This window comes from Cydia pomonella, chromosome 28 (assembly GCF_033807575.1).
Source record: "Cydia pomonella isolate Wapato2018A chromosome 28, ilCydPomo1, whole genome shotgun sequence".
Taxonomy (NCBI): domain Eukaryota; kingdom Metazoa; phylum Arthropoda; class Insecta; order Lepidoptera; family Tortricidae; genus Cydia; species Cydia pomonella.
The window spans coordinates 8,675,104-8,691,718 of record NC_084730.1 but is presented as its reverse complement, the minus strand read 5'-3'; the positions used below and the strand labels follow the sequence as shown (position 1 = coordinate 8,691,718).

The following is a 16,615-nucleotide window of genomic DNA, read 5'->3' as shown; positions in this document are numbered from 1 at the left end:
GTGCAAACTGCAAAATAAAGGCAAATTTGTAGTACAAACATAACACTTTATTTATAAATTCACAATAATATTCATAAAATAAAATATTAAAAGAAGTAACAAGATGTTACTTAAATTATTAAAACCACAATTGTAAGATTTGTAGCTATAGACAAAACGCATAAATGACACTTCGATCGTGTTGTCCAAAGTGAATTACAATGTGATCGAAAATATTTCAATATATAATATTTAGAGTAAATCTTTCAATCTATAAGAATTTTATTTTTGCAATAACAGTAATTATATTTATCAAATAGGCTAGGAGATATGAACTTAAAAGTATGTTTGAGTCTTTGGAATATTTTCTTTTGCATATTTGTAAGTGGGTGTGATTTGGACATGAGTGAAGAGTGAATAGTATTGATGTTGTCAATGTCAATCAAATCTTAATCAGAAATAAAATTATAAAATATTTTTGAAGAAATTCACGTATATATGAAAATTATTATATTATAATAAGTATAAATAGATTCGGTATACTGCAAATTCCGTGCTTCGGTGAAGTAACAGGTACTCTTATGTATTTTGTTGAGGAATCTGTAATCTTCGAAAACTGAAAACATTTTACAATAATTGTTTGATTGACTATAGAGAGGCGTAAACAAAGGTCGTTCACTGTTTTAACTAAACGTAGTGGCGTTCAGGTTAGCAATCGTGAATAATATTTTAGTTTATTTGGAATTGCAAGAGTTTGGTTTTTAGCAGCATGGGATCAGAGCAGTCATCGGCGGCCGCGCCGAAGGCGGCAACGAGGGCGCCGCCCGTGCGCCGTGGATACACCATCGCTGCTCCTAGTAGTGCTCCAGGTGAACCTGCTTTAACATAATAAGTTACAAAGTTGAAACCAAAGGGTTCCAAAAGCCTTAAATAGACTGCATTTACTTGAGAAATCAACCCAAGCTGCGGTTACTTGGGTGGTCTAGTGGTTGAGGCGTCTACTGCGAATGCAGAGGACACACACTCTGAGCCCTGGGCTCTGGAGGCTTTGGTCACTTTTTCTTTCATATATTACATCTATTTCAATTTGTAAATAAAGTATTCAAAGAATTGAACTTGTTAAAATCTCGAGGCGTCTACTTATGGTTTCATCATCAGAACTTGATGCTATTATATGTAACGGACTCAGTAGAACAGGCTCAGATTAGTGTCAGAGTTACAGTGAAAAGTGTAAAAAATCTTTTCGGAGTCTGTAATTTTGAGTTTGTTATTTCTGAATGAAATTAGTATGAAGTTAACGCATAGGAATGTCTATGTATACATTTTATTATAAAAAGTGTACATTATTTATTTATTTATTTAATATTTTAATATATATATACAGCATTACAGTCGAGACCAAAGCACTGTACAATTCAGATTATATGATAGGATTACATACTAGGAAAAACAGATCACAATCATCTTTCGTCCATCACCTCGCAATACCGCATACACATCTGATACACAGCCGTCCATCGACTTGCAAACATATCACAATCTGGTGCCCATGACAGAAGGGAGTTCAGCAGCCTTAGAGCCCGCACAGCAGGCGAGTTTTTATGTGCTACAGTGCGTGTAATTGGGACGGCCAAAAGCTTGTGACTTCGCGGTCGCAGGAGATTTTTGGGCACAAATGGAATAGCGAGTCTAACAGTTCGTCCTACCAGTTCAGGACAGTCTGTCTCGCCACGTAAAACTCCACATGCTGTCACCAGGAGATTGTAATTGCGTCTGACTGCAAGGGAATTAAAACCTAAAGATCCTAATAAGTACTTGGTCGGATATAAGAATGGATAGTAAGTATATAGCTTCTTATACAAGAACCTAAGAAATGTTTTTTGCACTTTTTCTACGAGAAGGGCGTATGTGATTTCAGCTGGGTTCCAAACAATACTTGCCGCCTCAAGCTTACTCCTCACAAGAGCCGTGTAGAGCAGTTTGATGGCTCTGGGATCGTTAAAATCGCGCACATTCCTGATGACGAAACCAAGTCGCTTATAACAATTGGCAGCTAATCCTTTTATGTGGTCATGAAAAGTAAGAGAGGCGTCGAAGGTAACACCCAGGTCTTTGACAGTTGTTACACGAGCTATGACTTCTGAACCAAGGACATACTGTGCAATTAAAGGGTTTGGCGAGCGAGTATAGGACATAACGCAACATTTGGAGACGTTGAAATGCAGTTTATTCGCAACACTCCATTGCAAAACCTCATTGATGTCTCTTTGCATCGCTTCACAATCCGCCATTTGTTTAACACCAAGCACGAGTTTTAGGTCATCTGCGTACAAAAGGCACCTAGTATTCTCTTTCAGAACTACCTCGAGATCATTTATCATGATGCCAAATAGCAGAGGGCCAAGAATGGATCCTTGACTAACTCCGGATTGTGTAGAGTAAGTGGATGAAACAAAACAACCATGCTTTACGAATTGTTGCCTGCCGCTCATGTAACTGGCAAACAATTTTAACAATCGCGGCGAAAAACCAATGGCACACAACTTTCCAAGTAAAACATCATTATCAACTTGATCAAAAGCTTTCCTGAAGTCAAGATAGAGGACATCAACCTGTGTTCCTCTATCTAAGTGTTCTGAAATGATGTTGGTAGCCGTCAACAGGTTGGTGTCCACTGATCGTTTCGACCTAAAGCCGTGCTGTGCGTCACAAAGGAATGGTTTTAATTGGGGAGAAATCAATGCCTTCAGTACAGATTCAAACAGCTTCGCTAACGAAGAAAGTATGGCTATGGGCCGGTAGTTCTCTACACTTGAAGTGTCACTAGATTTGGGAATTGGAGTTACTCGAGAGAGCTTCCACCGTTTAGGATACACACCAGTCGCAATTGACAAGTTAAAAATGTACAATATTGGCTGAAGAAAGTGATTTTTACATCCCTTTAGTATATAAGGTGGAAAATTGTCCGGTCCTATGGAGCTTTGAGCTTTAAGTTTAATTAAGGCCGTTTCAACGTCGCGGGGTGTAATAAGATTGATATGCACATAGTTCGCGGATCTGAAGCTATCATTCAGCATCACGGCATTATGATCTAGGGACGGGGTATCGGGCAAGAAAACGCTAGAGAAGAATTTCGCGAACGCATCAGCTGCCTCCTTACCGCTGAATTCCTGATCACCAAACCTAACACAAGGCTCAAAGCCACCTCTGGACTTAAGGCTACCTATATGCCTCCAGAAAGCACGAGGATTATGACACACATTAGCTTCCAGTCCACTGACGTAGTGATCATAAGCTTTGTCTATTCGTTGCTTTATGTCGGCACGAAGTTTTGAAAACTCATCGTATATAGCTACATTATTAGTGCTTTTCCATTTCTTGTGCATTCTAGCTTTGCGGGTTATATCGTAAATAATATCTTTACTAAACCAGACTACATGACAGAACATCGTCGAGAGCCCCCAGCCAGTGGCAACAATTCCCCGGGAGCAAGTGTGTGCAGTGACTCCGAGCTGCCCTACATCTCATACACCGTAGACCGGCCTATAGGAGGTGAGCCTAATATTAGTCAGTAAGGTTTTTTCAATCAGTACTTAGGACCTCTCTAATCTGGAAGGGCAAAAACCCTTCCGTTGATGAATTATGGAGATTTAAAAAAAAATACTTATTGAATAAACCTTTGATCTGATTTTTTTAGACTTATAGGAGTAGGTGCTAAATTACCTAAAATTCAGGAAGCCGGTGGAAATCAAGTTATATGGACTCCTTGCTACTGTACTTGTATTCATAATTTTTTTTCAACCCATTTAGAATTTCATTCATCTTACTATGAGTAGATTTTGTTTTGTATGTTTTAAGTGCAGGTTTTAAAAATAGGCTAAAAAACTTTTAACAACTTATATCAATATTCATAATAAAAGTCTGATGGCTCCTCTACAGGATGGCCCAGCGCAGGCCAGTCCAAGGGACGCATTTATGCGTTAGAGGGAATAAGTGGTATTGCTATCTCATTCCACCGCATAGCTGTGTCCCCTAGACTGGCCTACGCTGGGCCATCGTGTAGAGCAGCCCTTAGAGCCACTTGCACCATCCTACTAACCTGGGGTTGACCGGTTAAACGTGGAGTTACTATGGTTACCTGTAAATTTGACCCTGAGTTAATGGTTTAATCAGTTAACCACAGCAAGGGGCGCTTAAAGTTTATCTTTGAAATTATCAAAAGTTTCAGTCTTTATAAGGCAGAGGGAATGAATAAAACGACGAGTTTGCTTCGAATGTATTCAAGTGACTGCTTTATTGTATAAGAACAGTTTCTTACAAGTTGCGCATAGATGGCGCTAGTAGTTACCGAGTTATGAATATTTTGATATTTACAACAAATGGTACATTAACAAAGTGCAGTCGTGTTTGGCGCCATAAACTTTGAAGGGGTGCATTTTTAAAATGGTTGAGGAAAAGCATATGTATGGAGGGGGTGATTTGTCGATAAAATTCATCGTCCTATACGTGGTTAACGGCTCCACTATACGTGGACAAACACATTGTAAAGTGATAAGGTTCAATTTTGCATAATTTCTGACACCTTAACCTGTACCAGATTCCCCCAAAACCTCGACAAAGAACCAACGCCAGGACTCCAAAAAGTCGCTTCTTCAACGGCGACAGATGTCGCTGCAGGCTCGCAAGACGAAACGTACCAGAGACATTATCGTTGTGAAGGAACAGGCGACAGCGACACTGGATGAGGACATACGGCGGTTACAGGTACCATTTTCCGCCATTTTTGGTATACATTGTACATTCTTTTAACACATTCACTGCCAACGTTTTCGTAGCGCTGCGTGCTACGCTCGTAGGCGATCCCAGCATTTTCCCGCTTTGCAGAGAAAAGCGGCTACAGACAGAACTCACTGAGCGGGTCCCGGAACTCAATGGGTTGTACGGTCACGTCTGAAAATATCGATACGTACAAAGTGCCAAAAAGATGTATACACTACCCTAATATATGGGCCATAAGGCATACGTCTGAAAATATCGATACGGACAAAGTGCCAAAAAGATGTATACACTACCCTAATATATGGGCTATCGTGTATACATATTTTTGGCACTTCGATCGTGTCGATGTTTTCAGACGTGACTGTAAACAGGATACCGTTATCAAAAGTTTAGAGAATCCTAGTGTTTGAATAAAACGCGGTTCGAACAAATGAAACATTATGATAATAGAATACCTACCTCAAAATGTACATACAAACAACATAACCGGTGTTTTTTAGGAAATCCCAACGTTTCTACCGATCATGCGCGGCACGCTGGGGCTTCCCGGAGCTCGCGATCCTGAAGTGCTCGAAGGTAAGGTCTTCACATTGCATGCGAATTCGTAAGCTACTCCGGCGTATACACACATAATAAACAATAATTCAACCTATTGGGACCGTGCGAAGTGCATGGTGGGGGTAAGTAAAGCGATCCCAGTGCATAAGGTGGTAAAAATTTGAACTAACTGCGGATAGCGTCTTTAACATTTCGTACAATTATATGGCTCGAAATGAAACTTTGATTTACGATTACTCCTGAAATATTCATTTAAATTGTATGGTGTAAGGGACCATTGTAAGCTGTATGAAATGCTTAATATAACTAACGTATGTATTTTGATAATTGTTAATAATGTATCCATGTAAATAGCTTTGCAAATGCCACATATTACGTGATCTTTTTGTAGAAGTTACGAATATGTATAGTAAGTTATCCTTAAAAGATAGACAATTAACATCGCGGACTTTTTTGTAGACCTATGAATGGGAAACAATCCCACCATACATTGTGTTGTTATAGCTCAAACGGATTAGGCAGCGTTTTCGATTAAAGCTCCTAGCCAGCGTGATTTTTTCCGACAACATCGTTATATTTGAAACAATTTACACAAAACCTTAACAAGTTATATACTTAAGCCTTCCTCAAGAATCACTCTATTGATAGATGAAAGTCGTATGAAAATCCGTTCAGAAGTTTTTAGTTTTGGAGTAGTTTTATAAGATGTAGTGAATTGACGTTTTCCCCTAGACTTGCGGACACTAGGTTGCGTGACAGTCGTGCACGCTCCCAATATACGTGCCGCTCAATAATTTTAGGTTTCTAATGAAGAACTGCGACATCTGTGGATTAGTAGATGTCTATCACATTCTTGTAGAGTGCAGTAGAAAACCTGCCCTTAGGGAGGTGCTTATAACTTCAGCTAATCTAATGCCATATGACATCGGTGCCTTTATACACATTCTTAGTAACCCAACAAATGGTGGAATGGTGTATCGATTAGCTGATTCGATTCGACTCGGTCCAAAGGCGCGCTGTACGTACGAATCGTCGACGATCCCAAACTCAGAGGCGGTACTGAACCTTTAAGTCTAAGGAGAGACTTTGCCTCCTTGTGTGTGTTCTACCAATGGCCGCTTTCTATCACCGCACCGCTCGCTCGCAGGGTGTTCATCCTCACACCCTAGAACCTAATTGGTCGCGTACTGTGCGGTTTAAGAGGAATTTCCTGCCGCGAACGCTCCGGTTGTGGAATGAGCTACCTGCCGAGGTTTTCCCGAGGGTCTACAGTATGAGGTTCTTCAAAAAAGGAGTGTACAGTTTTTTAAAGGGTCGGCAACGCGCATGTAACACCTCTGGAGTTGCAGGCGTACATAGGCTACGGTGACTGCTTACCATCAGGCGGGCGTCGTGATATTAAAAAAAACGATTTTTTTTATAAATATTTAAATATATGGATGTTATTGTCGTAATTTCTGAAACTATAATTATAGGGCCACAGTCCTCTCATACGCGAAAGGGTTAAAGCTATAGTCCCCACGCTGGCCCAATGCGGGTTGGGAACTACTCATACACCTTTGAATTTCTTCGCTAATGTTTCCAGGTTTCCTCACAATGTCTTCCTTCACCAAAAAGCTAGTGGTAAAATTGATCCCGGATTTGATTCGTCTTGTCGGAAGTGAAATAAATATTTCACTGAATATCAGAAATAATGAACGATTAATAATTATATTATAAACTATAATTATTATCAGGCTTAGATGCGCGACCTTGGATACGTCTGTGTTCGCGACTACAAGCACATTTGGCCGCCTGCGCTACCCCACTGGCTCAAGAACAAGTGCAACTGGCTACTAAACTCAAAGAGGTAAGGTCAACTGGCTACTAAACTTAAAGAGGTATGTATTACTCTCTATATTCTTCCGTCTGCAAGCGCATCTGCCTGCGCTACCTCTATGGCCCAAGAACAAGTGCAACTGGCTACTAAACTCAAAGAGGTAAGGTCAACTGGCTACTAAACTTAAAGAGGTAAGTTTAACTGGACACTAAACTTAAAGAGGTATGTATTACTCTCTATATTCTTCCGTCTGCTAGCGCATCAGCCTGCTCTACCCCAAAAACAAGTGCAACTGGCTACTAAACTCAAAGAGGTAAAGTCAACTGGCTACTAAACTTAAAGAGGTATGTATTACTCTCTATATTCTTCCGTCTGCAAGCGCATCTGCCTGCGCTACCTCTATGGCCCAAGAACAAGTGCAACTGGCTACTAAACTCAAAGAGGTAAGGTCAACTGGCTACTAAACTTAAAGAGGTAAGTTTAACTGGACAGTAAACTTAAAGAGGTATGTATTACTCTCTATATTCTTCCGTCTGCTAGCGCATCAGCCTGCTCTACCCCAAAAACAAGTGCAACTGGCTACTAAACTCAAAGAGGTAAAGTCAACTGGCTACAAAACTTAAAGAGGTATGTATTACTCTCTATATTCTACCGTCTGTTAGCGCATCAGCCTGCTCTACCCCAAGAACAAGTGCAACTGGCTACTAAACTCAAAGAGGTAAAGTCAACTGGCTGCTAAACTTAAAGAGGTAAGTTTAACTGGACACTAAACTTAAAGAGGTATGTATTACTCTCTATATTCTTCTGTCTGCAAGCGCATCTGCCTGCGCTACCCCTATGGCCCAAGAACAAGTGCAACTGGCTACTAAACTGAAAGAGGTAAGGTCGACTAACCTTAAAAGAAAGAACTACTAAACTTAAAGAGGTAACTATTTCTCTCTATATTCTTCCGTCTGCAAGCGCATGCGCCTGCGCTACTCCTATGGCCCAAGAACAAGTGCAACTGCTACTAAACTCAAAGAGGTAAGGTCAACTCGCTACTAAACTTAAAGAGGTACAGGTACCAGAGAATAAATAATAGTACTACCGTACAGAAAGGTAACTTCCTACAAAACTGAAGTTTGACAGCGATTCAGGGCCGAATCATATCCCGTCATAATGTATGGCACTATCCCTTTCGGCTATTTAGGGTTGTCAAAATTCATGTAGGTAATTATCTTATCTGTGGTTGTGCACACAAAGGAATGTCAAGTTTTGCCGACCCTAATAATTGCTCGGAGCAATGCGGAGCCGAACGGAGCCGAGAACGCCCGAACGATCTAGTTCCCTCCCCCTGGTATTAGTTTTAAAGGCCTGTGCACACCGGTCGCGAGTGCGTGCGCATTTACTACCCCACTGGCTCACAAGTGAAACTCTCGTTTTTTTAAGAACGAAAGTGTGGGCGGACGGCAATAGGCTATTAAACTTTTAATCTACCCGCAGTATATATATAACAGTCGCCTCTATTGTCAATGCCCTAGAATGCGTGTTCAGATATTTTTGAGCACCTCGGCCGCTCCGATATATCTGATGGGGACTGTACATGTAAATTTTATAAACTTAAAAAATAAACACTATTTAAGCGGCAGAACGGCGTGGCTCAGTTGAATCGTTTGCTCTCGTGTCGAATTTTGAAACACGTGTGTATTATTCCAGGCGGACTCCGAAATCTCCCGACTCTACTCCTCAATGGTGGACAAACAGCGAAACAACGCTCGCCACGCGGAGCGCCTCGCCAGAGTACATGAGGTGGCTCACCAGCTCAGTCGCTGCAATTCATTATTACAACAGGTATATATTTCATTTCATTTTATTTCAGCATACATAAGCATTATAGTAGTATACCAAAGATCTTACATACTAGTCATTTAAATACATTAAATAAACAATTTAACACACAAAATTAATTCAATAGCAATCCCATATTAATTTCTTATAATAAACAAAAATATTATAGCTGTAATTAATATTATTAGCAATGTAAATTAAAATAATTAGTAATATCTATAAATTACGGATTACATAATAGGGTTGTTTCCATCTACAAATCTTAGGGCAGAATTGTATCCCAATAAATTCTTTTGGATTATAAGAACATGTTAAACTACTTTTAGGGGACCTGTAATGACCATATTTTTGTAAATATTGAATTTAAAATATCTTTTGGCACACGTCACGTGACCAAACTCGAAACGTCTTTGAAGATTCTGACGACGTCACAACTCTCGGATTGACACTGTTGACAGTTAGGTGATAAACAACAAATGACAAATGTCAGTTGACAGTTTGTATCTTCTACGTGTGTATGAAGTTATGTGTCAAACCGTAAACTGTGACGTCACACAATTTTCAAAGAGCGTTTTGGGCGCGAAAGCATCTGTCAAAATATATTTTGTTAATTTAACATATTTAAAGCCGTTTTTAGTATAATAGTTGAATTTTAGGGCAACTTTTAGTTAATATAGAACGTAATACAAGCGTTTCAAAAAATTGGAAACAACCCTATTGTTCGTAAGTGACCTGTGTGAACTCAGTAAGAGAACAGCTAAACAAATCTATTCCGCCTCACTTCTAATTTTGTATAGCCTACCATGCCGAGAACAAAGAGAGTCGGGTACATGAGTGGGTAAAAAGGATATACCCCATACTCCAAATACAAATATATTTATAATAAACTTAATAAAACACTAAATATTTACGACAAAACTAAAAGGGAATGCAAAAATATTGTTACAGACTGGCTTTTATATCAAAATTACGAAAACACTGAAGATATTATGAACATAATTACTTAACTATCTGTTGAACATTTCTGCATATTCATTTTCTCTTTTTGCATACACACACAAACACACACACACACACACACATACACACACACACACATACACATGTTTAGATTTATAAGTTAAATTTGTCAGAATTAATGATACTAAAGTTTTTCAATTTTTATCTAAAATTATATAAATAAAACATCTCCTGCAATTAAATTTTTGGGGAGGAGCGCTGTTTACCCTAAAGTACAGGTTATACCTATTTAGGAAGCAGTTTCTAATTTAAGGAAATCTATGTAATTGAATGTTTATGAAATAAATTCATTCATTCATTCATTGGATGAGAACCTCGAAATATCTGGCGAACTTGCTTTGTTTTTTTCGACCATCGCGGAGTACTTATTCTCATGTGGGTTCCATATAATGGCGCCACTCTCTAGCCTGCTTCTAACTAACGCATTATACAGAGCCTTGACTGCTGCTGTGCTGTAAAAATCCTTTGTTTGACGACCGGTTTGGCCTAGTGGGTAGTGACCCTGCCTACGAAGCTGATGGTCCCGGGTTCAAATCCTGGTAAGGGCATTTATTCGTGTGATGAGCATGGATATTTGTTCCTAAGTCATGGGTGTTTTCTATGTATTTAAGTATTTATAAATATTTATATATTATATATATCTTTGTCTAGGTACCCTCAACACAAGCCTTATTGAGCTTACTGTGGGACTTAGTCAATTTGTGTAATAATGTCGTAAAAAAAAAGTATGAAGCCCAAGTTCCGAAAAGCTAATATCAGAGCAATCACTGGGTAACCACGATAGCACGAACTTGAGCACACAAATAACCCTTGCATTCAAACCCTAGTTTCGTATTCGACGCAATTCGCTTTAACTCGCGAACTAGAATAGCCATAGAAGTCAACTTGAGCTCAAAAATGAGTCTACGTGTATTGTGCCGCGAGCGACTCAACTGTACTGCGCGCAGCATGACAACGTCAAATTGAATATAGTAGTAAGTGGTTTGACATCCCTATAGAATTTTATATATAACAAAAATCTTGTAGGTATCTTGTATCGGGGTTCAAACCCCCGGCTCGTACCAATGAGTTTTTCGGAACTTATGTACGAAATATCATTTGATATTTACCAGTCGCTTTTCAGTGAAGGAAAACATCGTGAGGAAACCGGACTAATCCCAACAAGGCCTAGTTTACCCTCTGGGTTGGAAGGTCAGATGGCAGTCGCTTTCGTAATAACTAGTGCCTACGCCAAATCTTGCAATTAGTTGTCAAGCGGACCCCAGGCTCCCATGAGCCGTGGCAAAATGCCGGGACAACGCGAGGAAGAAGAACAAAAATCTTGTAGGATTGATAGATATTCTGAAGACCGGCGGCCTATGTGGCACACTACTCAATAACAAATACTTTTAATATACTTTTTACTTATTTTTCCCAATAGATATTATTCATAATCATGTAAATTTCGATGAGTTTAACGCAAAGGTTAAATTTCATATCGATGATGTTGTTACCGAAAAAGACACGACAAAAAGACGTCATAAGACAAACAATGTACAGTCGCTCTCCGATATATCAGAGCGGCCGAGGTGCATAAAAATATCTGAACGAAATCTGAAAAATAGCGGCGTGTTCAGATATTTCTGAGAGCCTTTGACGGTCCGATATTAAATTTCTGATGGCGACTGTACTAGACAAACATACAGTTACGTTCGCATTTATAAAATGTATTAAGAGAGGTAGGAAAGCCAGGAAAAAAATGTTAATTAGAAGGGGACAAAAGATAAGGATATCACGCGGAATAAAAAAGATATAAAAGATTTGCCCAGATTACTCAAAAAAAAAATTATTTTATTTAAAATTTACTATTACTACTATATTTAAACTAACTATTTAACCTTTTCCCCTTTAATTAAATTAAGCCACAAATTAAACGTAAAAAACCCGTATAACCCCCCGTGGCGTGTGGGGCACGAAATGTACAGTCACGTCTGAAAATATCAATATGAAAAAAGTGTCAAAAATATGTATACACTACCTTAATAAGTGGGCAATAAAGTCGTGTATACATGTTTTTGGCACTTTTTTCGTATCGATATTTTCAGACGTGACCGTACCTACTGACTTTACGGCTAGTCCGGGGTGGTTGGTCATAGTTTTTATTTTGAAATCTTTATTTCTTCGTAAACTTCGGTCAGTTGACTTTCGAAAATAAAACACAAAAAAATAATTTAAAATTACAATTGGCCATCTTTTCCGAGGTGTACGGGAGTCATGACCATACATTACAGGACAGATGGCCATAACTTAACTCTTCATTTTAGTATAGGGACGTTGGAGGACCTGCCATCTTGTGGCCTGAATCGGAACCATAAACATGTACATTTACACGTCACGTGTTTTCTTGTGCATAGTAGGTTCTGCCATCTTGTGGGCTACATCGGAACAAAAAACATCACAGTTACGCCTCGCGCCAAAAATATGACGGCTCCTGTGCTGCCTCCTACAGTTCATGCACGCTCTCTATATGTTTTTTTTTTCCTTTTTAGGGTTCCATACCAAAAAGGTACAAAAGGAACCCTTAGTTTCCGTTCTGTAATTGTTTCGTAGCATCATTTTACCACTGATTTAAATTCAATTTAAAACCTTTTTTTTATTTATATAGCCATTTATTTCTGAAGAAGCGCTGGTGACCTAGCGGTAAGAGCGCGAGACTTGCAATCCGGAGGTCGCGGGTTCAAACCCCGGCTCGTACCAATGAGTTTTTCGGAACTTATGTACGAAATATCATTTGATATTTACCAGTCGCTTTTCGGTGAAGGAAAACATCGTGAGGAAACCGGACTAATCCCAACAAGGCCTAGTTTATCCTCTGGGTTGGAAGTTCAGATGGCAGTTCGCTTTCGTAAAAACTAGTGCTTACGCCACATCTTGGAATTAGTTGTCAAGCGGACCCCAGGCTCCCATGAGCCGTGGCAAAATGCCAGGACAACGCGAGGAAGAAGAAGCCATTTATTTCTGATCATTGGGTACAACGTTGTTTTATTAGATTATATAAGTATATATTTTAAACTAGAGAATGTCCCGCCGTTCGGTGTGCCTTTTGGCATAGGCCTCCTCCAACATTCTCCACTGAACTCTGTCCTCTGCAACTTTTTTCAAGAGTTGCAATTTAAAAACTACTATAGAGAGCGTGCATGAACTGTAGGGGGCAGCACAGAAGCCGTCAGATTTTTGGCGCGAGGCGTAACTGTGATGTTTATTGTTCCGATGTAGCCCACAAGATGGCAGAACCTACTATGCACAAGAAAACACTTGACGTGTAAATGTGCCTGTTTATGGTTCCGATTCAGACCACAAGATAGCAGACCCTCCAACGCGCACGGTCCCTATACATTTTCTTCCTAAAGTTTTAGCCAAGTTATATGTAATTTTTCTCACTTCTTTCACATGATTATGGACGAAAAAAAATATCTTTATCCAACGGAAAAAAACACAAGGATACTCTTTAAAAAAACGCGATGTATTTCTCAAGAAAAGTTTGTTTTTCCCATCATTACGTCATTTAGCGAGATTCGATTTTCCTCAAGGCAAAGGTTAGATTTTTATTTATATAAATATCTTAGACGTGCGTTGATATTTCAAAGACTTGCGTAATTTTCATATGATTTTCTACCTTAATACAATAAATATAAAGCCAGTATTCAAAAAATGCCCCCTAATCGTATAATAGTAATTATCGACTTTATTGTTATTAAGACAAGGTTCATAGTCAAATGTAGTAAAATAATCTGTAACTAAGATAAAAAAGCGGCCAAGTGCGAGTCGGACTCGCCCATGAAGGGTTCCGTACAATTTATGACGTATTAAAAAAGAACTACTTACTAGATCTCGTTCAAACCAATTTTCGGTGGAAGTTTGCATGGTAATGTATATCATATATTTTTTTAGATTTTTCATTCTGTTATTTTAGAAGTTACAGGGGGGGGGGGGGACGCATTTTACCACTTTGGAAGTGTCTCTCGCACAAACTATTCAGTTTAGAAAAAAATGATATTAGAAACCTCAATATCATTTTTGAAGACCTATCCATAGATACCTCACACGTATGGATTTGATGAAAAAAGTTTTTTTGAGTTTCAGATCTAAGTATGGGGAACCCCCAAAATTTATAGTTATTTTTCTATTTTTGTGTGAAAATCTTAATGCGGTTCATAGAATACATCTACATACCAAGTTTGAACAGTATAGTTCTTATAGTTTCGGAAAAAAGTGGCTGTGACATAAACGGACAGACAGACGGACATGACGAATCTAGAAGGGTTCCGTTTTTTGCCATTTGGCTACGGAACCCTAAAAAGTAGGTACTTATGTTACGTCATGAAGCGTGTAAAACAAAAAAAATGCGTTATATTTACATACGAGAAAAATATTGAAATTTGGAGGCGGGGCGCTAAGGGTCAAAGGCTGACCTTGTCTAAACTCGTAGAATTAAAAATAAAACCGGCCAAGTGCGAGTCGGACACGCACAGGAAGGGTTCCGTACCATTATCTATAAAAACGGTCACCCATCCAAGTACTGACCCCGTCCGACGTTGCTTAACTTTGGTGATTGGATGAGATCCTCGAGATTGGAACGAAAATTTATTTTATTCTGTTTTTAGTATTTGTTGTTATATACGATTACGATACGAGTTGCGAATTACCTATTCGCACATGCATCATACAACGTTTTACAGTACATATGGCCCTTTAAATTTTCGACGTAGTTACGTAATGTGTTAACTAATTATCGCACTAGCCCTTATTCATAAACGTGTACTAAAGTTACGATGCCGCTAATAATCGTTTGGCCCTTTCCGACGTATTGGTATGATGGAAAGGGACAAAGGATTATTAGCGGCAGTCTTTATGTTGTATCAGTTGTATGCCTATATTTCCAATGGTGTCTATTATTATGATACCTATAACCTCCTAAGACCCTGAGTACACATTTTTGTACTTATTCCAAAATCTATTTTGAAGTTTTATTGCGTAGCTAAGGATTCCAAATTCAAAAACAAAACAATTGATTCTGGGTCTCAGGAGGATAATATTGACGTTATGAAACGTTGCTGAACGTGTTAACTGAAATTGAACCAAAATGTGGCACGTTTTTTTTATTGTTATTTTGAAAATGTGTTTTTTTTTTCAGACATTATCAGATGTGGAGGAACTGAACGCTCTTCTGCCACCAGACAAGCGGCTAGAGCCTTTTGTATGGGGTGCCTCATAGCCACGCACACAAGTCATATAGCTGAAGGAAGATGAAGATTAACAGTTTTGAATGATTCACGGCTAGTTTCACTAGACTTACTTAGGTTTAGAAGTTGTCCACAGGAAAGACCCATAACCTGAAGTCATACTATACACCGTGTTTTTTTTTTATTTGCGTTAATTTCGAGGGTGCATTCCTGAGCTTAAATTAAGTAACTTTCTCAAAGACACCGATATTCTAATTAACTCCATTTCGGAGATAATCAATCATATTTTTTTATATTATAAGGCCCTTACGAGCGTGTACACTTGCCTTAGGGCCTGTTTACTTATTGATTAGTGTTTAGTGCGAGTTCATACATTTGCTACTAACGTACGTACTATCTCGCACGATCGATGTTAGAAATGACATTGATATATCACAGTTTTCAATTGTTTGGTTGAGTTAAATGTAATGCCCGTGTTACAACAACGCTATATGCAACATTTAGTTATGTTTTATAAAAATAGTAAAAAAAATAATTGTTTTTGAAAATTAACTAGGCCATTTAGTTTCGTTAAACGTACTTACCGAAACCCCGGAGTTAACGCAATTCAATAAAAACACGGTGTATACATTTCTGACCCCTTATAATATTATATCATTGTAATATCAATATCAAATACTACTATATATATACTTTCTCTGATCAAATCGGGGGAAATCCTGAAGAAAGGCCAGGTCAAGAGCACCCTAAACCGACGAGCGTGTATGAGGAATGTCATGAAAGTGAAGGAAGCGAAAGAGGTATGTCAGGATCGTAGCAAGTGGAAATCCGTGGTATCTGCCTACCCCTTCGGGAAATAGGCGTGATTATATGTATGTATGTATGTATCAATATCAAAAAGGTGCAATGTCATACCAGTTATGTTTGAGGATTTTTTGCTGTAAAATGATTTAAACATAAGACATGTACCTATTTCTTAAAATTAAATGCCTATTTTTATTGCACGATCTCTAATTTATAAATGTAAATAAATATTTGTTTATTTAAACATATATAAATATGTCTTTTAATGTATATTATAGTTTCTAAATATACATCATAACAGTCAAACGTTATTAGCTTTTGCTGCCAATCGCAATATATATACTGTATCTTTAGGTATTTAAATAAAAGTAAACAAATAATTTGTTCATTTTCGGGTAGTTATAACATTTATTGGTTAACCAACCAAATACAAAACCGCCTGGATCTGTCACTGAACGACCTGACTTTAACCTACAGTACCTGGGCAACCGAGCTTAGCTCGGTTATAACCATAGATATAAGAAGTAAGGAGATTTATAACGAAGCATAATTTCAACGAGTCTCGCTGTCTCCAACTGTCCCCCACCACATCATTAAAGGCGTGGCC

The 16,615-nt window shown here is 38.6% G+C and overlaps 1 protein-coding gene across 2 annotated transcripts; it reads left to right on the top strand.

Annotated features, from left to right (window-relative positions):
• The first annotated feature begins 393 nt into the window (after positions 1-393).
• Positions 394-15,811, top strand: LOC133532869 (BLOC-1-related complex subunit 5). Of its 2 annotated transcripts, none has more exons than XM_061871728.1 (8): positions 394-552; positions 748-848; positions 3,424-3,531; positions 4,577-4,743; positions 5,259-5,334; positions 7,053-7,165; positions 8,831-8,965; positions 15,156-15,811. In XM_061871728.1, exons 2-8 carry the CDS (start codon positions 749-751, stop codon positions 15,234-15,236), a joined length of 780 nt encoding a protein of 259 aa, XP_061727712.1. In that variant the 5' UTR covers positions 394-552; position 748; the 3' UTR covers positions 15,237-15,811. The 2 variants fall into 2 exon arrangements, with proteins under 2 accessions (XP_061727712.1, XP_061727711.1); XM_061871727.1 differs by having other exon boundaries at positions 398-552; positions 745-848.
• Positions 15,812-16,615: the final 804 nt, after the last annotated feature.

Excerpts from the sequence above, each read along its gene's own strand:
- LOC133532869 (XM_061871728.1), top strand. The coding sequence starts at position 749 with ATGGGATCAGAGCAGTCATCGGCGGCCGCGCCGAAGGCGGCAACGAGG. Across the intron at positions 849-3,423 it reads TGCTCCTAGTAGTGCTCCAG|AACATCGTCGAGAGCCCCCA; the intron begins GTGAACCTGCTT and ends ACTACATGACAG. Across the intron at positions 5,335-7,052 it reads CGATCCTGAAGTGCTCGAAG|GCTTAGATGCGCGACCTTGG; the intron begins GTAAGGTCTTCA and ends AATTATTATCAG.